General features: G+C 36.5%; 1 protein-coding gene across 18 annotated transcripts in view; it reads right to left on the reverse strand.

The window, feature by feature from the left end:
* The window catches only part of RBFOX1 (RNA binding fox-1 homolog 1), a 755,409-nt gene that overhangs the window by 222,122 nt on the left and 509,714 nt on the right, over positions 1-23,573 (reverse strand). For 3 of the 18 annotated variants that reach the window (XM_085237556.1, XM_085237542.1, XM_085237557.1), the window contains exon 1: positions 18,229-18,449. The exons of 14 other annotated variants lie outside the window; for them this stretch is intronic. In XM_085237556.1, the coding sequence (XP_085093682.1) occupies positions 18,229-18,315 (87 nt within the window). In that variant the 5' untranslated portion in view covers positions 18,316-18,449. Of the gene's footprint in view, positions 1-18,228; positions 18,450-23,573 lie in introns of those variants that run through there. One more of the 18 variants, XM_085237550.1, reaches the window with a different exon arrangement.

The raw sequence follows: 23,573 nt of genomic DNA on the forward strand, positions 1-23,573 counted from the left end.
AGACAGAATCTTAGTGTTTTAATTCTTACCTGTTGAATTATTTACTATTCAACATGCTTACAAAGCATGTTAAAATGCTGTTACAGCCTGTGTCTTAGGAACACGGGGTGTTCATTTGTTGATAGGAAATATACCAACAAGAATCAAGAAACCTCCTTCAAAATGCATGCATAATTATCATCAGAATATGTTTCCATTACACTTTGCCTCAGAGAAGCAAATCGATATAGCCCTTTCCCAGCTAGCAATTTGATGCAGGTTTCCAGTAAATCATTTGACAAAGAAGTATCCGAGCCAATTAAAGGTTACACTGTAAAAATAATTAGTATCTGTGGTATCCTGGGGTGGGAAGGAAGAAAGTTAAACAGAGCAAGGAAAGCAAAGAGGAGGAGAAGAACATTCCACAGTTTTAAAACTATTATTTGCTACTGATGTAGAAGTATCATTTTTCTCAGTACAAATCAAAATGCATTAGCATTCCATCTGCCACTGCTGCAGCAACCATTTTTCTCCATTTCTGTTTGACCTCAAGCCTTTTATGCATAAACGTCAGGGCTCTTTACAATTAATCATGTCTACCACAGACTAATTGTGGACAACAGTAGTGCAATTAACACAAATTTGCTTCAAATATTCATGAACATTCAAAAAGCATTCATTGACACAAGTGTTAGTTACCTAACCACAAAAAAAAACAAAAAGAACAGACAATTCTTTCTGTTTTTAAGCAGCCTCTGCATTAGGAAGCTAAGCACACCATCAAGGGTGATAGCATGATAGGGAAAACATCCCATCAATTGTGTCTGTGATTGCTTCAGTGATGCTTCGTACACATATATGCCAATAGGAAACAAACAGAAGAACAAACAAAAACTATTTCCCTTTCAGTATTAAAGGGAGATAATCCTGAGAATGTAAAAGCACCGAATACATTTTGGGTAATAAAAAAAATAATTTTTTCATAATTCTACCCTGACGCAGAAGGCAAATACAAAGTAGCACTTTTTTTTTTTTCCTATTTTGTTATTATTTCTAAACCTGATTTAAAGAAAAAAAAAAAAAAAAAGCCCTTAACAAAATAAGAACCAATTAGACCTGTTCTGGTTTTTCCAATTCATTCTTAATAATACACTTGTTATTTTATTTGTACTTCACTGCAGAACTGATGGTAGAAGTCTCTCTAACCACAGAAAGCTATTTGTAAAGCCTGACCTGAACACAGCAGAATGTAACAGACATTTTTTTTTCCCCCCTTAAATGCATGCTTTACATTAAAGAATTTCTTGGACAGTTGTGCTATTTCTAATCAGGCCCCATGGCAAATACTCATCAACCCTCACAGGAATAAACTATTCTCACTTCAAACAATTGTTACAGTTTGAATCCAATTGACTCTAGACAAAAGTACTGAGATAATCAGCATATTAAAGCCAACACTATAACCATATGTTAATTATGTAAATGATTCATTTTAATCAGCTAGAACCATGTAAAGAGTTACAAGGAATGCAAATGTAGGGAGTTATTAAAAATCTCATTATTATTCATCTTGGTTCCATGCGTGAATATATCCATCCAAACAGATGAATTAATAGTTAGATGAAAGATGAAAGAGCTAGAGGGGAAGTCTGTGGGAAACCATCTGTCTTGCTTTGTATCCCTCCCAGGCTTCAACCATCCTGAAACAGCTACATGGAGAACAACCCCAGAGAAGAGTCAGTGACTGCCTGCACAGCACCTCAACCAGTAGTGAATGCATCCACAAAAACCTCTGCGCTTCTCATCCATTCCCAAACTGACACCTCAAGAATGTTCATGAGATAGAAAGCAAAGCCTGATCAGTAAGCTCAGATCAACCGCTACAGAAACGTGGTTCCACCTTGCCCAAAAATATTCAGCAAGTATTGATTTATGCAAAGATTCTGATACCTTTTATACTTTCATCTGAAGAAGGTCCTCTTACAATTGACTATTACACGTCAGAAGATGTTTAGGAGCTACTGTGATTGGAACCCAGCACAGTACACAAGCTGGTTCCTGCTGACTTCAGAAGAAGTCTTGGATGCAGGTGTCCTGCTTTCAGCTGAAATGGTTGATTTTCTTCATAGCGTCTGATGTGATGCTACATTTTGCCTCTGGGAGAAAACCAATGTTGATAACACTCCAAAGGCCTACTTGTTGTTGAACAGTGCTGCACACAAACAAGGACAGCTCAGGTTTTCAGCTTCTCATGCTGTCCTGCCAGCAAGGGACAGAACTGGGACAGCTGCCCCAAACTGGCAGGTGGTGAGCAACTGCATTGTGCATCACTTGTGCATATGCATTGTACGTGTTTATGTCTTCCATACACACACACACACACAAAAGGATTACTGTTATTTCTCTTTCCCATTTCATTAAACAAGATGTTATTGTGGTTCAATCTATGAGTTCTACTTTTATTCTCCTATTATACAATTCTATGATTCTGTTGTCTCCTCCATCCCACTCGGGGATGGGAAGCAGGGAGTAAAATGCTCTGTGGTCTGAGCTGCCTTCCAACAACAGTAGGAAATAGAGAAATTCAGGAATATTGTAAAAAAAAAAATCTGTATTTTGTGCAGTTCTTCCAAAGAACATGGAAAAAATCCCTATGAATTATTCCTGGAAGGATTATTTTTCATTTACCCTATTTTCCCTTTTTCCTAAGCAAAGAAAATGGATTCTGTGCAATAATTATTCATATGAAGAAAAGTAAGGATCAAGGGGTAATGCCATGTCTACTATACAAGGCAATGAGAATTAACTGGAAAGACAGGGTTTTAAAACCTCAGGAGGATAAAAGGGTTGACATGTTCAACACAGGTATGCATGCATTAGGGTAAATCCACCTTGAAAATCTTCCTAAATCTTAAATAGCATTTTGCTTAAAATTAAAGGTGTAATCTGCTTTCTAAGGCCTTGGTTAAAGCCAGTTACCATTATTCTGCCGACTCAGACTCCATAAACTAGATGAAGAAAAAAATACAATTCAACTGTTTAGTTCATTCCATCATTGAAATAGGTGCACTTTTCCAAAACTGTTTTCATTCTAATAAAGAGAGTTAAAATAATGTTAAAATATTTTTGTCAGCTTTCAGAAGCTCTGTAAAACTTTGTTCTTCGTACTCTACTTCTTTCATGTTTTCCTGCCTGATGTCTCCTAATGCAGTTTCTCTGGAATCATTCTATTTTTGATCTTTAATCCTTTTATATGTTTTTTCTTTGCTTACTCTTGCATGCCTTTGTAGTTTCTATAATTGGGTCTTTGCACCATTTTAACAAGGTTTAGCACTGCGCAGCTTGTCACATTTAAGTAGAAGTGAGAATAATCTATCACTGGTATGATAAATAAGCGAGTAAATTCACGTATCATTAAAGCGAATGTCTGCCATAAAAAAAAAAATATATATATATATATAAACTAAAGCTCCCCTCATTCTGCAAAGGCTGGTTCTGCAATCGAGACAAAAGGCAATTGCATAGGAAGTACTTCAGATCACTAATGTGCAGTTCATTAAAACTGGCTATGCACCTGCAGTGAAACAAGACTTCATTAATTTCTTCTTGAGGTGTTGGTGTAAATTCAACTTGGGGAAGAGCACTTGACAGTTTTGTAACTATTGACTGACACTCTTCAGCAAAGCTTTGCTGGGTACAGAGCATGATTTAAGCACACCCTGGTGATAATAAACACAGCAAGTGAGAAAGGATGGAGCAGCTTCACAAGCACTACATCTCTCAAGAGGGTTTTTTTTTTCTGGTTCCTAGTGATATTTACCTCTCAGAAATTTGCATACAAAGTAACTCATGATCTCAATGCAACCTTAGTTGCATTCCTGCAAGTCCGCAGAACTTCAAACTGACCACAATTTTATGCAAATTTCCCACAATACACCACTCTTGGGGCACTTCAATATGACAGTGCTGCCTAAATATCTGTCCCTGAAAGGATGACATCAGCTGACACAAGTTTCATGCAAAGAAAACGTTGAGTGATCCCTCCTGGGCTATAGGAGAAACAGATTTTGCCTCACATAAACCAGACAGAAACTTTTTCCATGTAATTAAACAAATAAGCATGCACAGATACCTACAAGAGAAAGTATAACACATACTAAGCAAACTGAAAGATTTTCCATCTTTACACTCAGGATTTTGCCCACATTACAACGATTAACTCCTACTTACACATTTGATATGTAAACCATAAGAAGAGACCGACAAATTAAAACGTAGAAGAGAAACTGAAGAAAAACTACACTGAAAATAACAACAGTTTTAATTGTCTAACATCTTGGTTATCCTTACAAAACATAAGGATAGGTAACACCCATATTCCCCTCTGCTCACCCATGATACAAATAGGATATGAAATACAAACTCTATTAATATACCTTTAATGATGCTCTCTTTTCTGTCTGGGTCAGTAAAAGGAAAGATCTTTTTCTTCTCTGAGATTACCTGCTAAATTCTACACAAAGAAGACCTGGCAACAGACATCTGCAAGACCTCAGGAGGGGCTATGAGGTTCCACTGGACTTCCACTAAGGCATCATCTTCTAACCAGCCTGATTTCTGCAGGGCTCACCTCAGCACATTAATATTCTTGTGATGAACTAAGGAAAAGTAAACTAGGCCAAAAAAGCATTATAACAGAAATGCAGTATGTATGGGTTTTTTGCAGTATTCTGTATAAAGTGATACAAATAAAATCAGGAAAAATCCAGATTGCGAAGACTTATTTATTTCACTTCTCAGTGATCTCAGGCTATTCTCGGACCCTGCCTTAGAGTTTCAGACTCCATCATCAATATAACAGTAGGGGAAAAAAAGAAAATGTGATCACATTTAAATGAGTACTATGATCCCAATCCAGGAAAGCATTTCAGCATGTGTTTTACTGTAATTTCATTGCTTTCTTGGCCAGGAATGTATCTAGACACATGCCAAAATGCCTTCCTTTACTGGAGACTGTCAAAGGAAATACGGATTAACTGAAATTTGTACCATGTGACTTTACAGCACTGCAGCTCTGAGAAGCACACATATCATACTTCCACTTTTTTCTCCCAATTTTCCAAGAGAAATCACATGGCTTAGATAATCATTCTCTAAATTACAGTGACAATTATAAAAGGAAAATTAAGCGCAGATTACGCAACAGTAGTATGCGTGCCTTTGCTGTTTCCTATTTGCTAATATGATGAGTTAACAATACCAGACATTATTGCCATTACACATTGGACTGAGTTTCCAATTTTTCTGAGAAGACCATCCTTCTCTTATACGTAAAGAGTACGTGGCCTTTTTGCTGACACAGCCACAACGGTGTCAACTGAAAAAAGTGGACATATAGATCTCTTGTAATGTCAGTACAAGAAAACTTCTCTGTGCAATGCAGTAGTTAAATATCCCACATTAACTTCAATTCCATGCAGCAAAATGAGCTTTCTTCACTCATTTTCTGTAATATATGGGATCAGGTCACTGCGACACCACTGCAGCTAAACATATCTGTGCAGAAAAACATGGTGTTCCTATTCTTTGGACATTCCAATGCCAATAATACGCTTCACTAAAGAAAGCACAGAAAATAGTACTGCCACATACACAGCAGCTTCTCAAAATTAGGTCCCAGTTGAGTTGCTGATGAAGAAGTGGATACACAAAGATAAGGAATTAGCTAGTCTGTGCTACTTATGTTCTTCCTGCTGCACAAAATTTGCCAGTCAAAAAAGCCAGGTAAAATTTCAGTGGTGATTATTTAAATAGATTATTTTACAACTGTCACTTAAACAAACAAACAAACAAAAAAACCACTGATGCTGCATGACTGCTATTTCTTTGAGCACTGTATCAGAAATACATTCAATAAAAAGGATGTTTAAAAAATTCAAAGATTTATAAATCATTTGAGCCTACTGTACTGTCTTGTTTACTGCTGCTCAAGGAAATATTTTTTCTTTGTTTTTGTTTTAAATAAGGTATTAAATCTCAGAGTGATAATCCTGAATTATTATTTTTTTTAATAATATCAGAAAATAATCCTTCACAGTGCTGTGTCTCATGCCTTGCTGTTAACTCTCACCCACTGCATCTACTATCAAAACTGTATTATCATCTCCTAGTTAGATTTCAGAAATCTTTAAGTCTTGCTCCATGCATTATATAGTATTTTCCTCAAAAAGATAAATCAGATACTTAAATACTTCCACGAACCTAAAGATCTTATCCATGATGTCTTGTAACTGTAGTAGGTTAAGGGAATCTCTGTAAAGAAATACTGAAGGAATGAGGATGCCACTACCACAAAGGCTGACACATATTCATCTTCAAAAGGACCATGGGCCACAAAGAAAGGGATGGAAATATTTTTCTTTTGTGTCCACTCCACGTTAACAACAGTGGGGGGCTAAACTATAAAATGAAAGACTTTAAGTCAGGCACTAGAAAAAAACCCTCTAATTGAAGTGTATCATGCCAGGAGAGGATTGAATCTCAGTCGTTCAAGATCTTCAGAACAGGCACAGAAAACATATGTCAGGAATGACATAGGCGAAGTTCATCTTCCCTTCAGGCAGAGGAATAGATCACATGATCCCATAAGGTGCATTCCTTCCCTGATTTTCTCCATCTCTGTGATATACACATCTGTTCTTGGAGGTGGTACTTGCACTTTGTGAGTTTTCCTATTTGTTTGTGGCTATTTTGCATTTTCAATCTTGCAGGCAAAGAAAACAGCAGGAACAAGAGGCTAAAATAAAGAGAAATAGAGCCTCACAATATCCTAACTGCAAGGGTAATTAAACATTCAAACAGTTCAGTAGGGTATCAGTGAAACTGATGGATTTGAAATTACTTGGATGTTTAAAACAAGATTAAATATCTTCTAAGAGGTCTGATTTCAGCCAGTCTCAGAGAAATCCTGCAGCATGTGTATTCAAGAGGACATGCTGAATTATCATAAAGATCCTCCCTGGTTGAGTATCTTTGAGTCTGTGAATCTGAAATCCCTCTTCACAGCAAGAAACCTTTTTTATATAAATGTATACATTCACTTTCTGACTCTGAAGTTAAAAAAAAAAAAAAAAAGACAAAAAGTAGGTTTTGTTACATTTGAGAAATGATTTTTGTCAAAGAGTATGGAATCAATTTTTAACAATGTTCTCTCCTGAGACAGGAAAAAGAAAACAGTACAATATAACATTAATTTGACTTTTCTATTGCCGCAGCAGTAAATATATTTAAAACCTCCTGTCCTGACTGTAACCACAAGCTAACTATTAACGGAAGTGAAAGGGTTTTTTTTTTTCTCCAAAAAATGTATGGAGGTTAAATAACACTAGCTACTTCACTGAATTCTTGAATCACAAATGATATGTAATGAAGAAAAAAAAAGCAACAAATAAATGTTACCTACATTTTTATACTTGCCTCCAAGGAACACAATGCTTAAAGGGAATTATCCAAGCATACCGAACAAAGTGCAAAATGCAATAAATATTAACAATGCAGTGGTATCACTGTACAGTATGACCACAGAGAAATTAACACATTTGTTTTAATCCTTAGGATAGGGAGCTAACAGCAAAACGGATGGCAATTTAAACTGTACATTTGAGAATCACCTCTTGAGCTAACAGGCGTCATGCTCAAGAAGCATTTTCACAAGTACTTTAAGTGCTTGCTAGTATACAGTGTTCCCTAAAAATATATCTTGGATCTGTCGCTGAAGGTGTCTGTCTGCCAACTCAAACTATTTTTATGCTGTGGGCCACGTATCATATTTTTTGAAAATGAACTGAAGCGTGGTACTCAGAATTCTAAATAATAAAGTGCAAAATAAAGTTTATGCCATTCTAGTGACGGAGAAGTGTCTCAATTAACAGAAAAAGACCCCAAACATTATTAAAGCAACAAAAAGAGAGAAAACACAGAGGCACATGATACAGAAAATGAAAGCATGTCATAAAGACGGTATATCACAACAGCCTGATAGAAGGGTATGGGGAAAATGAGGCACTGGTCAGCTGAATGCTGTGTCAGAGAAAAAGCCCTCAGAAACCAGAAATAATAAAATAAAGAGATATGGGCATAAATGCTCTTCTGAGTATTTCAGTACTTGAGCTTAATTTCTGGAACCTGGGGCAGGAAGATGTTCACAATTAACTCAAGATAAATTGAAAATGCAGAAGAGAACATCAACCATCTATCCAGAAGCACAAGACACTTCCTAATATTCTGAAATCTCTCTCGTGCAAAATAAGATTCACCAGACTACCTTTTCCTTTTTGGTTTACCATTTCTTATTGGAATCAAGAGAATAACTTATAAGCTGATAGGAATTTATCAGCACTTTCCTATTATTCAGCTAAAGGAAAGCTTCTGTTTTGTTGTTTTTTTTTATATTATTATTATTATTTATTTTTTTAATTTATTTTTCTTTACCATTTTGTAAGAATCAACCAATACCAATGTAAAAGACAAGTCTGCAGTGAAAAGAGCCTTCCACCAGGAAGTCTGATGATCACCACATAAAGGACGTGCTTCACAGACAGTTAAGAGAGTCAATGCCTTTTGCATACGTAACGTGAGTTAATATCACAATTGCTTTTAGCCTCATGCCTGTAAAGAACATAGGCTCCCTAGAAACATTCTGCTCCTCAGAAGTCTCCACCAGTTCAAGAGGACTGACAACTTCAGAGCTTTCTCTCATAGGTACAAAACTTATTTCTCAGAAAGCTGGTAAATTCTCACTTCCTTGCAGTTATGAAATACAGGCCCCCACATATCTTAATCTGCATCTATAGGCCAACTTTCTCCCTGCCTCTGTTAATAATAAAGATAAGATATTAAACACTACTTCTACCCATTTAAAGAAGAATTTAACACTGATAGTATATCGAGTACTAAGGCTAGAGACCATTATGCAATCAGACTCACCTCAATCCCCAGAAAGATGATGGAGCAGCTAGTCCTGGAAACCATTTTTGGGTCCATGAAAGAAAAGAAAAATAACCTGAAGTAGTCAGCATAGCTTCAACAAGTTATGTTTGAGTAACTCGATAAGCCTCTACACAATCAAACAAGTAGACTGGTAAGATGAGAGGAGAGGAATAGATATTGTCTACCTGCACTTCAATAAGGTCTTTCACACCAACTTCCATAAGATAGTCACAAGCAACCTGTCATAGAGGGGCTGGATGAATATTGAGGTGGTCTGAAAATTACCTGAACAGCTAAGCCCAGAAAATAGTGATCAGTGGCACTAAGACTAGCTGGAGGTCAGTAACAAACAGAATACCCCAGGAGTCAATACTTGGTTCAGTACCGTTTAGCATCTTCATTAATGATGAGGCAGAGTTTAACATCAGCAGGTTTGGAGATGACAAACACTGTGAAGAGTGGCTAACGGGTCAGAGAATCACACTGCCATCCAGAGGGATCAGAGGTCAAGCAGAAGGAAGTGCGATGTCCTGAATCTGGGGAGGAACAACTCAGGCAACCTGCACATGCTGGGGGTACCCTGCTAGAAAGCAACTTGGAAGGAAAGGTCCCAGGAGTCCTGGTGAGCTGAACATGAGCCGTGTTCCTTCGGTAATGAAGGCTAATGATAGCCTGAACTGCATCAGGCAAAGAACTGTCAGAGGGTTGAGGGAGGTGATCCTTTTTCTCCATTCAGCATTAGTGTCATAAACTGGAGTACTGGTTCCAAAACCGGGCTCCCCCAACATAAAAGAGACAAAGACACAATGGATAGGAATCAGTGAAGGACCATGAAGATGCTTAAGGAACTGGATCATCTCTTGTGTGAGGAAAGGCCAAGAGAGCCAGGGCTGTTTAGCCCGGAGAAGTCTCATCAGCATGTACAAATACCTGAAGAGAGGCTAAAAATAAATAAATAAAATAAAATAAAATAAAATAAAATAAAATAAAATAAAATGGAACCAGGCTCCCCTCATTGGTGCTGAGTGAGCTGCTTGCATGTGGGGCTGGGGCCCCTGCTCTGGGTGGTCTTGCAGGGGCAGGCTGGGACTAAGTGGCAAGAGATGCCTCTAACCTCAGTAATTTTTTGACTCTGCATTTCAACATTTGTGTCTTACTATAATAAAAAAAAAAAAGAAATGAGAGTACAGTAACAAAGATTTTAAAGCTATCACGTATACTTCAGAGAAAAGACTTACTGACTGGCCAAGAAAATTAGACACTTTTTACAGCCCCAGTACAAAGCTTTCTACATTATTAAAAGACTGGCATTACACAACAAAAAATTAATGCCTGTCTTGCATTTTTGTCTAGTGCAGTGTATTTTTTTATCTGTAAAAAAATTACTAAAGACAGGTATAAGATATCTACTGACATTTTTAGGTCAATACACTTTCATAGTGCCTAAGATATTCGGATACAACAAAAATAGCCAATCATCACAAAATTTTGAGATACCAGAAAAGCATGTTTTTTGGGAACAGCTAATGTGTTTAGTTGCAATATCTATCACAAAAGATAAGAGTGGTTCTCAGCATCTTTTTCAACAGTTGATGCTATCATATCATTTGAAATGGTAAATCCCACTCTCTGCATAAATAGATGTCATGCACAATTTTAAAAGGTCTAAAGAAAGGAGGCATATTCCTCCCTTCCCTACAAGTATATATCTACAATCGAAAAGTGACTCACACTGCAGACATAATACATGTAAAGGAAAGCATAGTAGCCCTGCAGTCATCATGAGGAGTTGCCATCATAAAGCTGATTACAGTGACAATTACACTGAATGTGGAACACAAGACATAATATCACAAGCTTTAAGTGAGCTGGCAACACATTACCAAATGTCACTCAGAGTTCAGATTTCAAGTGCAAGCATCCCTGAAACACAACACATAGGAAATTCTCATGGATTGAAAGTTTCTCTTAAAGATATAGTTTACACCACAGTGCATGAGAGCACAGACTCAATTGTCAGTCCAGTCTCCTCACGTTTTTAACACTGTGATGCTCAAAAATCTACCGCAGATGAAAGTTCATATGAACTCCCTTCTGCCCAAACCTGTGCTTCCCTGTTGAGAACATATTCCACAGATTTGGCTTATAGCACAGGATGTATATTCTGGGCTTAATTGTGCCTAACAATCGCCTTGGCCAGAAGAAGGTATTTTCAGATGAGAAATGTGTATGAACATCTGTTACGTTTCCCTATGCCTGATTTTAACTGTTTCTTCATGAAGGAGGGCATCCAAAAAAAAAAAAAAAAAAAAAAGAAAGAAAAATCAACATTCATTTTTGCATTAAAAAGAACATGTACTCCATTCAATCCAGCAAAGTATTTCAGTTAAAAACGATACTCTGAGAATCTTGCAATGCATTTATCTCGATTCCTCTGTCAGCAACGTTCAAAACTGTGTTCTGAGAACATATGTCTACGAACTAAGTCACTGCAGGAGCCAGGCAGGACAGCTTCCCAGTATGCAGTGACCAAGGATATCATGGAACTGATCCATCTTTCCCTTCTTCCATAATTAGTTTTGAAAAATTACTTTTGATCATCAACAGTTTCAGGCAACTGCTATAAACAGTCAAATGTTATGCACAATACCTTGTTTGGTTGACTTTGTTTTCCCAAATGTGCAGTTGGATAAATTAGTAAGATTAGGGAAACATTTTTAATAAGAGCAATAGAACAGTTTAAAGTACCATCAACTTAAAAACCACGCAGCACAAGCACTCAGCATCCTTGACTATTCTGTATTCTGATGGCCCTAGATAACTGTTGTTGCTTTTTTTATTTTTTTATTTTTTTTAATAACTGAAGTTTAATAATTTCATTCTAAGATGGTGCTGGAAGAGTTGTAGAGCTTTACTCCTCTCTTTACCTCAAATGTTGCCAAGAGTAAATTCCTTTTTAATGCTGTGATTCAATCGTGATTATGTTTTTCAGAAGAATTTAAAGGTAAAGTTAAGTAAGCAAACATGAGCTTAATTAAAAACAAGCTTTTCTAGACTTTTCAAAATAGTCAAAATTGATGTCTACTCCTGTTCACACAGAGAAGATCTAACACTAGAAAACTGGTCAAGCACTAATTTCCCTAAAATAAAACAGAAGTCTACAGTCATAAAATACATAGATAATACTGTTAGAGAGTAGGGAACTATTTAGCACAGGAAGGCATATACCTCCAAACTTTCAAACTTTCAGATAAATGGAACAGGTCCCACCTTAAGCACCTAGGTAAGTATCCAACTCAGCTTAGTCACCTTCACCACACTCAGAAAGAAAAGTTCTTTCTAATGAGTAAGACTTCTCAGGATTACTAATTCAACATTACACTATGGCTAGGAGGGAGAAAAAAAAAAAAAACAAACAAAAAAATCAACAAACCACTGGACCTCAAAGAAAATCTTACAAAGCCAAAATATGAACCATTCTGACTGTTGACCAGATAGACAAGAGGCTTTCACTTTCCCAGCTTCCACAGCACCAAAAATTTTACACTCATTGATTTATTAAAACCATCACAACTAAAGAGGGTTTAGTCATCCTCCAAGCCATCTAACTATGTTACGAGAAGAAAAGGAACCATGGTACCAATCTACTTTTGTTAGTTTTCTGCAAAAATAGTGCACAAAACCTAACCTAAACTTGCAATTCTCCACCCCTATTCAAAAGACAACATTCAATTTAGGACTATGAGAAAAAATTCCAAACTAAGATTTCAGAGTATTTTGCCAAAAATGCACTTTTAGAAAAATGCTTTTTTTTTTTTTTTTGGAATTTCCGTTTGCAGGTTTTAACAATCCAATCCTTACAAGTTTTGCTTTATTTTGGAGGTGAATAAACAGAATCCATAGAATTACTCTATCAGTAAAAAATATTCTGCTATCACAACCTCAGGTGTCCTTTTATTTTACTGCACTTCATAAAGCATTGCAGAAGAAGCAGCCATGAACTTGCAGGCTTATCCAGCTCTTTGTTGTATCAGATGTAGAACATCCAAACCACAAATTAGCGACGTTGTGTCTTTGCTCCACTCTCCCCCTCTGCAGGTGTTTTCCGATATCTGTACTTACTGACAAGACAGACAAAAAGAAAGCCTCTCACAACAGGTACGGAAAAGACTTTTTGCTTAGTCTCTAGCTTCTTGAGCAAATGACATCTCACAGAGAGTACATGTTGGCTACATCACTTAATCCATGTATAATATGAGGTTAAAAAAAAAAAAAAGCTGTATTTCCAGAAGTAACAATGATAATCGGAAGTTATTTAAATAAAGTTATTCAGACCATGTAGCACCATCTGCATTACTTCACTCGGGCACTGCATTAAAAGTTGCTCTGACACGAAGGAGAAAAACTTTGCAACTTCTATAGGGAGAGGGAAGAAATTTCAGATTCACTCTCTCCCAAACAAAACAAACAAACAGATGAAAAGAGGCTGCAGTAGGAAAATGTGTTTGTCCTTCACTCACAGAAGAACTGAGAAGTGTGGAAACAGCAGCAGGAAACCCCTGCTATCTTCAAATAGAGCACGCCACAACAGTCCAGAGCAGATCTGCACCTAAGGTAAACGATCTGCTTCCTGCATTTCAAAAAGGCAATGCAGTCAGTGTAAAGAGAAAGCTTGCATGCCATCCCACTAGATCGCATTCTGACATCCAGAAAGACTATTTCAGGCATCATGGGAAGAACTAAAACCTAATCATTCCTTTTTGTCAAGTATTATTCAATTGAGAACTACTAAATTACACAAGTATTTTCAACAGAGACTTACAAAACAAAATATATCCACAATATTTGGCAAAACCGGGATGCCAAAAAGTAGGTGAGATTTTGTAGGTAGCCTAACACACTGGCATCTACCAATATGCTGAATTTATTCACTGCTAACATTTCCCTATGCAGCACAAAGACAAGAATTTTACAGGCTGGTAACGACGGAGCTGTGAAGCAGCCTGCACCACTACTTTTCACAGCATATTCTAAGCAATTCTCTCACTTGGCCCTAAAATAGAATGGAACTGTCTCCAGATTACCACTTTCCCAGTTGTCAGTTCAACATACCAGTAAACCAGTTATGGAAAATCAGACAGAATCAAAATACCTTAAGAAAAAGTTAGAATGATGAATGATGTATGTAGAAGTACAGTAATTCCCAGTTCGTCCAAGTAGTTAATCCAGCACCGTCTAATCCCTATTTTTTTTCTGCCTCCTTTTACCATCACACAAATAAATAAGCAAAGAAAGAAAAATAGGGGCTTTAGATTAGTTGACTGAAGTCTTTGACAATGAATACAAACTTAAGCCCTCAGAAAATATTCTAGCTTTTCTTGTCTCTAAGGCTAAAATTACAGCTACTTTAAATGTACACTAAAAAATAGTGATCATCTTCAGACAATCTTTTCAAACTTTAAATTCAAGTAGCACCTTTTGTATAAAATAGACTTGTCTCTACTTAGAAATTTCAAGTAATGTACTGAAATGCCTTAGTAATTTCACCATCAATAAATTTTGTAATAGTAATACCTATGGAAAACTCTCTTGCTAAACGGAAATGGAGACACCTAAGCCAGACATGCAATAAATAATTCAGTTTTCAACATTAAAATCTCATGTATTACACTTGCGTTTTTAAAATGTACACATTTAAAATGTAGACATTTAACCTATTCTTTTACAGAGCACATCTTTTCTATGGATTGCTAACAGTTATTTTGATATAGCTGTTGGTAATTTTTATGATAAACGGAACCTGCATTTCACACATTTATTCTGACAACACAAGATAGTACAGCAACACATACCCAAAATTACTGCCAACAGGGCAGTCGCCCTGCACTCAGGTGGTCAGATGGATCTTTCTCACTCACGTGACATCCCACTGACTTCACTGTTTATCTGGACATAAGGGTTCCCCTGTGGGAATCAAATGGCTAAATTCGGATATGAACCAAGGGCAGGAAAAGGCGGCTTTTCCTGGATTGCCACATAGTGTTCTATGGCATTTGTTTGCTCTCACCTGCCAAGGAAACAGTATGAGAGCTGTAATATGAAGTAGTCTCGCTGCCCACAGCACACACAGTTGTGGATGGCTGTACCTGCTTCACTCCTCACAGCAGCCTTGCTGAAAACCCGCACAGCTGCCAGTGCCTCTTTCATGCCAAATCAGAAAAGATCTCTCCAACCATGAGGCATAATGCTATTTATTTACTGTTTGCTTTTTCATGTGATTTTTCCTCCTACCATTTTACCAAAAAGGAGGAACAGAGAAAGAAAATACATTTATTTTTCTCATTAATAAGAAAAATAACTCTAATAAACAAACTTTTTTGGAAACTCTTTTTTTACTTGCTAGTTTGCAAGTATCATATTTAGCATGATTTGACACATTTGATATATCAGTTACTTTAAACAAATACATTCTCTGTCCAAGAAGTTCCATGTCCAAGTGTTCCATTTTCTTGATCTCAATGAAATACATGGCCTCAGTAGAAATACAAATCCTCCAGTATAATAATATATGCAACTGGGTAAATAGAGGTTGTTTACCAAAAGTGTTTCTAGAGATGTATCCAAGATATCTGCCCTTTCTTGGCTGTATAAGTTTCACTTATTCTGCATCTCTAACCAGATGCTGTGACAAACACAAGCAGAAGATGTAGGATGAAGCTCACCAACGAATTTACAAGCAGAGGCTGGCCAAGGCTGCATACATTTTGCAAATGTAAAATCATATGCAGAGCTTAAGGGTGTAGAAGCTTTAAACACTAGCTGTCCTTTGCGGAGATCTGGGTGCTCTGCTCTGTCATGCAACACTAAAGATCAAAAAAGCAAAAACAAAACAAAAAACAAAAACACCAAAACAACAGGAAAAACAACAACAACAACAAAGTTCCCCAAATCTCTGTGAAGTCTAGGCTGATTTTATACACACACAATCTACACGTAAATGCAATTGGAAGTCATGGGGAATCCCAAATGAGAAATTCTTTCCAATTTCTGCAGAAATCCAGGCAAAGAAATAAATTTCAAGTTTCTATATTAAAACCTAAAAATACATCATAGCCATGGCTTTCAATGTGCAACCGAATAAAAATATCTGCATAACTACCTTATCAAGATACTTAAATGCATCAGAGTTCTGAACATTATGCAATTACTGCTGAGAAGTGGATGATCAAGCTATGTCTATAAAGCGTCCTTTGCACCATGTCATTTTGGACAGGTGGATTACGATTTTGGAAACTTGTTTACTTTAAAAAATAAACAATAAATATTCAAATACGTTAAGCTGAACGCATGTACCACTAATGTAAATAAAAACTTGGGCTGAGAGAAACCATTTAGCATTCCAGTGCACCCCCTAAGCTTACACATTTGTTTTATTTCCCAAAGCTCAGCATTCAGGTGCTAGGTTAGGATGTGGGAGAAAAGAGGAAAGACTACACGAGAAACTGTATGAACAAAATTGTTCATCCAAACCCTTTAAAAGTATCAAATTCTTTATAGAACAGTTCCTATTGCTTTACTGTTTTAGACCTGTGCTTAACAGAGTAATGTAGACCTGGATATAACCTCCAAAGAAAAGAAAAAAGGATTTGAAATAAGGCATCCCGAATTTTCAAAGGGCCCTTTCTTCTAATCTATCTGCTTGGATAATGCGCCCAGAGTGGCATTTTGTAATGACAGCAACTTTCCAACAAATCAATAGTTATTTAATTCCCAACAAGCTCTTGAGTCCATTAAACCTGATTACATTCACCCATTTCAGTTGGGTGCAGTTATTTTTCCTACACCAGCACTTAATCTATAACAGGAACTTATGAGAACTTTCAAAAGCAATTTCAACATCAATCAGTATAGAGTGAAAGGCACGATTTGCTTGTAATTATTTATTGGACAAGATGGCACAGGGTCTGACTGAGCTCTGGTGTCCGACCTTCACCCCCAAATTCTAATGGATATTAAGGCCTGCTTGATGTGTTCATGTGTGCTACTGGGTCTCACTATATTAAAAAACAAAACAAAACAAAAACCAAAAAAACAAACAAACAAAAAAACAAAAAGACAGAAGCATTATCATTATCAGCTTGCATGGGCCAGCACACATTTTTTCAATACTTGATAATAGCCACTGTGCAATGCAATATTTCTTTCTTAGACATAAATGTCTGATATGAAGCCTGAAGTGAAAAATAATTCATGATCTTGGAATGCCAAATGGACCTATAAAAAAAAAAAACACCCAAACCTGTTTCATGTTTTGATTTCACCTCTACACCTACCAACTATTATCGTAGCAAAGGAGCACAACAAAAAATTTAAACAGAAGCCTCTCCTCTAAAGTTAATTTGACTGATTGCTACCAAAACACAGAAATGCAGCAGTACACAGTATTATCTCGAGCCTTTTTACACATAGCAGCCATAACTGCCACTTATAGGGGATATTTGATGAATGCCTGAAAATTTTACTCGAATTGTTTCTTAGCATTTTTTACTACTAAAAACAATGGAATAGCTTTTGCTTTATTAATACTTAAATGATCTATAAAAATCTTAAGTCTAACAACAGAAAATTCCACTTTTTCATAAAATCATTATAAAAACAGACATCACAGCAACAGTAAGTAAATCCAGTAACTGCCAGTTAACTTCTGAAATATAAAACTCTCTCTCACAAGCAGGATCTTGCACTCTCATGACTCAAAAGTAACACAGGTACTCTACGATACATTTTTACATACACAAAACCCCACAAATCACTCTTCATTCAGCAAGATGCATAACATATTAATTAATGCTTATTTAACGCTATTCATACTTGCTGTGCTAAAACACTTAACCTAAACACATCACGGTAAGTTACTTTGTCTTATGATCTGCCGTGGGAATGCTGAGTCCCTCAGAAACGCAGAAGGGATAGCAAATCCTCTGCCCTGTGGTCAACCTCGTGAAGCAAAGGCATGAATGTTAAATAGCAGACAAATCAATAGAAGCAAATATAGCTCAACTACACCATTTATTCAGCCATGAGAGATGTCAATACACAGATTAGGGTGATCCATCTTTTTGATTTCCTACTGTCTTCTCACCGAATATATGAGAGCTTTTGCTTGTATTAAAAGTGTTTGCTTTCTCAACCATAAAAATTCCAATTATTACTCTAAGTGCACTAGAGTTAAGTTGCTTGTTGGAAGCGGCCTTGCATTACCTGAACAAGTCCAGCGAAGTATGGTGCTGCCGGCAGAATCATTGGCACTCCATATGGATGTAGCAAAACTCCTTGAGACGACAACATGGTTTAAGTGATAGTATTACTCCCACTAAAGCTAAACACATCAATTGAAAGTTAGGGGAAAATCTATATACCAACTTCTTCCAAACTCAGAGCTAGAACCAAATAACTTCTGTCAGGGGCAAAGCCCACATCAGCTGTAAAAAAAAGAAAAAAATTGACGTCAGCAACTCTTAATGTTAAATTTTTCTTCAGAGACAACAGATAGAGACAACAGCTGCAAAGCTAACTCTACCAAAAAAGGAAGGTGCTATTCTGGGACCAGCTTAAATAACATGACTAACCAACTACTCTTTATCAGTTCAGATTAAGTAATAAACACATACAGTTCAAACTCCCCAACCTGGATTTCAAACAGGATTAGAACTAATAATGATATAGGAATTGACATATACATGACAACAGTCGCTATCAGAAGCTTAAAAAAAAAAAACAGCTTTATTATGATTGTGTAAATTACTGTTTCTTTGTATTTATTAACTGTTAAACAATATTCATGTGAGAGTTGAAACTCGAGCCTGTTACATTTCGTACATATTGTTTTAATTCATTGTATTTTTCTTGCTTATTTTGAATATTTGAACTAGCTATCGCTAGCTAACAACTTCTTAGTGTACATTATATTTTAATGGCTTTTCTAACCTTTCACAACATCTATGTTGTTGCATTTATCACAGCTTTTTGAAAAAGACGAATTTGACCTTTAGAGAATTTCATCTGTTCTCCAATTAAACTCACACTCGGTGTAAGAGACAAAAGGGGAGAATTCAGCCTGATTTTTTTCCCTAAGCAAAACCGATCTGCTTCTCAGTGCACTATTTGCAAATCATTCTCTCCTACAGCTAATCATTTTTACTTTAGACAAAACAAACAGTCATTAACACTCATTATGTATGCTATATATATCCTCAATTGCAGAGATGGTTAATGACAAAAATTAAAATTGAGCAGGTATTTTTAATTCAGTTAAGAATTAAGTATTAAAAATTTCACGTTACAAGTTATAAAAGTATTTGTCATCCTCAGTTTCTGAATAACCAGGGTGCTCCACATCACTAACTTAAGCCACTTGATTTTGTTGCATAATTACTTTTCCAGATAACTAATTGCAGACAAGATTTGACGTGATACTCAATTATTTAATGTCACATTTTGACCATCAGGAAAGGTTTTCAGTAATTGATTCTCATGTATCACAGCAGCTGTATTGCGTGATTTAGAAATTTAACTTAGCAGGTGCATGTTGACCCTTGTTACTAACAGCCTTACACCATTTCTAACTTTAGATGTTAAATAGTGACCCTGTATGAGGCTTTTCTTAGAGGCTGCCAATGAGCACAGCAATTGTCACGTGACGATGCGATGTTTACCTAGATCCATTTTCTTATTATAGAGTGGCTTCACGTTTCTGTTGGGGATAATGCTGTTCACCTCACTATGCTCAGCTGTTATTTATTTTTTCTTATTGAAAAATCTATAGTTTAAATTATTAAGCAAACTTTAACCTGACATTTTTTGCCAAAAGATTATCAGAGACTTAAATACAATACCAGTTATAATCTTTCATACAGATATACAGAAAAAAATGTCATACAGAAATATATCAACAAAAGACATATGTGGGAAAGTGTATTGCCATTACAACTCATTTTAAATTATTTCACTTCTTAAAGTATACGCTTCAATTTTAACCATTACCTTTTGTTTGGTCTAACAGTAAGCTGCACTTGAAAACAAAAGTTTTCTTTCACCTTGCAACAGAGATTACAAAATGGGTTTTGCAAACTTTACTTAAATGATTCCAACAGGACAACTGACATAACCACAGATAGTTAAGTTGCTCTGTAAAAACCAGTTCTTGTTTCAATACATTTGTAATTGATCTGATAGAAAAACAAAAGAACAAGATGACTCGTATAGGAAAAAAGCAGGCTCAAGGGAATGGTCAACATTCTCATTAATTATTTTGGCTGATTAAATTTCCCAGCGACGAAGTTGGAAAGTTAATGAGGATGTTAAGAATTATAGAAAGGAATCTATATGCATCTATAGGAAGAAATTGATTACAACAGCTGTAGAGGAAATCCTTTATGTGTTATTCAGGTAAATGGAACAACTGTGTCATAATAGGAAATTAAAAAAAAAACTAAGAACACGGAGAAAATGGGAGGAAGAAACGTTTTAAGATAAGTGCAATTCTGGAACACTTAGCAAAAAAAAGCAAAAAACCTCATTATTATATGTATTTTGGTGTTGAATAAGTGAGGCTATAGAACAGCTTTTCCAGTCCAATATCTTGTCAAAGGAATCTAGTGACATTAAGCAGTAGCCTGAACTCTTCAACTTAGAAGAGGACCCTTCCAGTCCTTTCCAAATTGTATAAACATTCAAGAATAATGAAAATGTAAAGTGTCTTAAAAACATTTATATTCACTACATTTCAGATTGGAATATAAACTTTGAAAATAAACTGTAGTTACCTGTTTTAATGAAAGGATGCTTTGCTTGCCTCACTATAACAACATGCTTCTAAATGTATATCTGTATGGCACTCCAAATCCAAGCTCTGACTTTCTGGTTGGGCTCTTTGATGTTGTCCCATGTGTGCACCAGCTACCTAAGTTCGCATAAACCTCTGCGAATCAAAACCACAGAAGTACATACAGCTTTACTTGCATCTCCGTCCCGTGCCAAATTCTGAATTTACGCCAATGTAACTAATCACGTTCACCAGTATATACCAACATACTTGTTTTCACAGTACAGTCTCCCTCCCAACCACACAAAATGGAAGTTTCTTCTGTTTTACCGTTAGCATTAATGGTCACACTTGTTTTGCAAGAATTCTTGGAACGTATAAAATATCATTATAAGAAGCGCTGACAACTCAGAGAACACGCCAGAAGAGAATTAAATATGCTAATAATTCTATCTTACTTCAGCAGAACCTACAGCCAGATTAAGGCTAAGCATGAGCCTAAAAGTTTTTACTAGCAAAAAGCTAGAATGGTCAGCGCTGTGCACACCAATCGCTTATCTGATGGTAACAGTGGCTACATCAGTATTTTCACTGCCTGAAAAAATTGCAGATCACCTATCTTAAACAACTCCACAGCTCTCACTTTCACACATTCTAGAAAGTTATAACATTGCTAAAAAAAATACACGCTAAGCCATTTCCAGTATGCTGAGGGCATGGTTCTATCAGCTGCTTCCAAACCCACAAGTGTTTTTCCATTAATATTTTTTAAGGATTTTCTGATACTGAAAATTGAATAAATGAAAGAAAAAAGGAAAGAGAAAATAGATGAATACTACTTTTAAGCAGAATATGTAAAAAGAAATAGTGGTTTTTTTTGTTTTTTTTTTTTTTAAACAACAGAATGTTACTAAAAGACAGGAAACAGGTATTACACATGAAAATAAATGCTGATGATTTTGAAGTGTACTGCATACTAAAAAACAACAGGAGCAATATAATTCTTTTATCAGGCTAGCCTGAACAGTCCCAGCTTCTACCACCTGAGTAATAGCTAAGAAGCTCACAAAAATACAGTTATTTAAAACTTAAATACTTTTTTTTTTTTTGCCACAATAATACAATGTACTATTTGAATTAATTAAAAGACTTTAATTATTCTACAAATGGACCGAACAAAAATCAAGCTTCCAAAATCTAACATAGTAATCCTATAATGAACTTGCCTCCTAGAAAGAAACTGATCTGAATAGGCGAGCTGAACAAGTTAAGAACTTTAAGGTAACAGTAGAAAGTCAGCTAATACTACGGTGAGGAATAAAACAAGAAGGTGTCGTGCTTTAGACCTCTTCCCTTCTCTGGTCTTTACATCTAATGCCCTAACATCTGTAGTTTTGCTGCTTTAGCACAGAGCTACAGACACAAGTGCTCTAATAGCGACTTTTTACTAAGTCAGCAGTGAAATCATTTCAAAGGAGGAGGAAATGGAAATGACTATATGGTAAAAGCACAGAGAGAAAGAATTAAAGCCACAAGTGTGCCTGAGAACTGGACTGCACATTCAAGAAGGAAAATTAAAAATGAAAATGATGCAGGAAGGACCAAGAATTTGATCCCATCTTCATATTGTACGCAAACAGTCTATCAGAATGCGTCCAAAGGAGGGCTACAAAGATAGTGACGGGTCTGGAGAGCATGATGTATGAGGTGCAGCTGAGCTCCACGGGTTCGTTCAACCAGAGCAGAGGAGGTAAGCAGCAGTGCTGAGCTCTGCTCTCTGGAAACAGCGACAAGGCCTGAGGAACGGCATGGAGTTGTATCAAGGGAGGGTCAGATGGGAGTCAAGGAAAGCTGGGCATGGTCCCGAGCTCCTGAACTTCAAGGAATGTTTGGACACCACTCTCAAACACAGAGTTTGGGTAGTCCTGTGTGGAGCCAGGAGATGGACTCCATGATCCTTATGGGTCCCTTGCAACTTGGGAGAATCCAGGATTCTATGGTGTGATCCCATGAAACCACGCTATTCCACCAAGGCAAAATTAGATGCTTATTCATGCTGTGGTTGGAGATAAAGAATAATTTAACAACTTTTTTTGAACCACATTGCCTGGAAAAGGCAGACTCCCGCAATGCAGTCATCAGCCAATCAATGATGTATGCTTTAATCTGATCCTGACAGAACTGATCTATTCAGACCACATTTCTGCCAAATAATTAATACTTCTTAATGCCTGTATCCAGCCACAAATAAAGGTTCTTCCAAACACTATACAATACCAACAAACGTCAAATAATTCCTACTCCCTTCCAACATTAGGCTAAGTTTCCCATTTCACATATCATAAATAATTCAAGTTTCACTTTGGCACCCTCTTTATGGCTTATGCTATTTCATATTTGATACCTCTTAGTCCTTCTTTAAGCCTCCTTTTTTCTGGCCACCTTTCCTGTTCTTCATTTTCTCATTAAATTTTCTCATTGGTTTTCCAGTATAGGAAAACTCAGAATGAAGAAAAGAACATCGTTTCCAGGTCTCTTGGGTAGTTTTCCATCATCTGCAGCAAATTTAGAATAATGGCTCTAAAAAAGCATTACCAGATTTGTACCAACTCCCCTGCAATGAACAGGGACATCTATAGTTTGATCAGGTTGCCCACAGCCTAGTCCAGCCTGACCTTTAATGTCTCCAGGGACGAAGCATCCACCACATCTCTGGGCAACCTGTGCTTCCTTACCCTTATCATAAAAAACCTTTTTCCTTTTATCTAGTCAAAATCTCCCC

The sequence above is a fragment of the Meleagris gallopavo genome, chromosome 16, assembly GCF_905368555.1.
Source record: "Meleagris gallopavo chromosome 16, MGAL_WU_HG_1.1, whole genome shotgun sequence".
Taxonomy (NCBI): domain Eukaryota; kingdom Metazoa; phylum Chordata; class Aves; order Galliformes; family Phasianidae; genus Meleagris; species Meleagris gallopavo.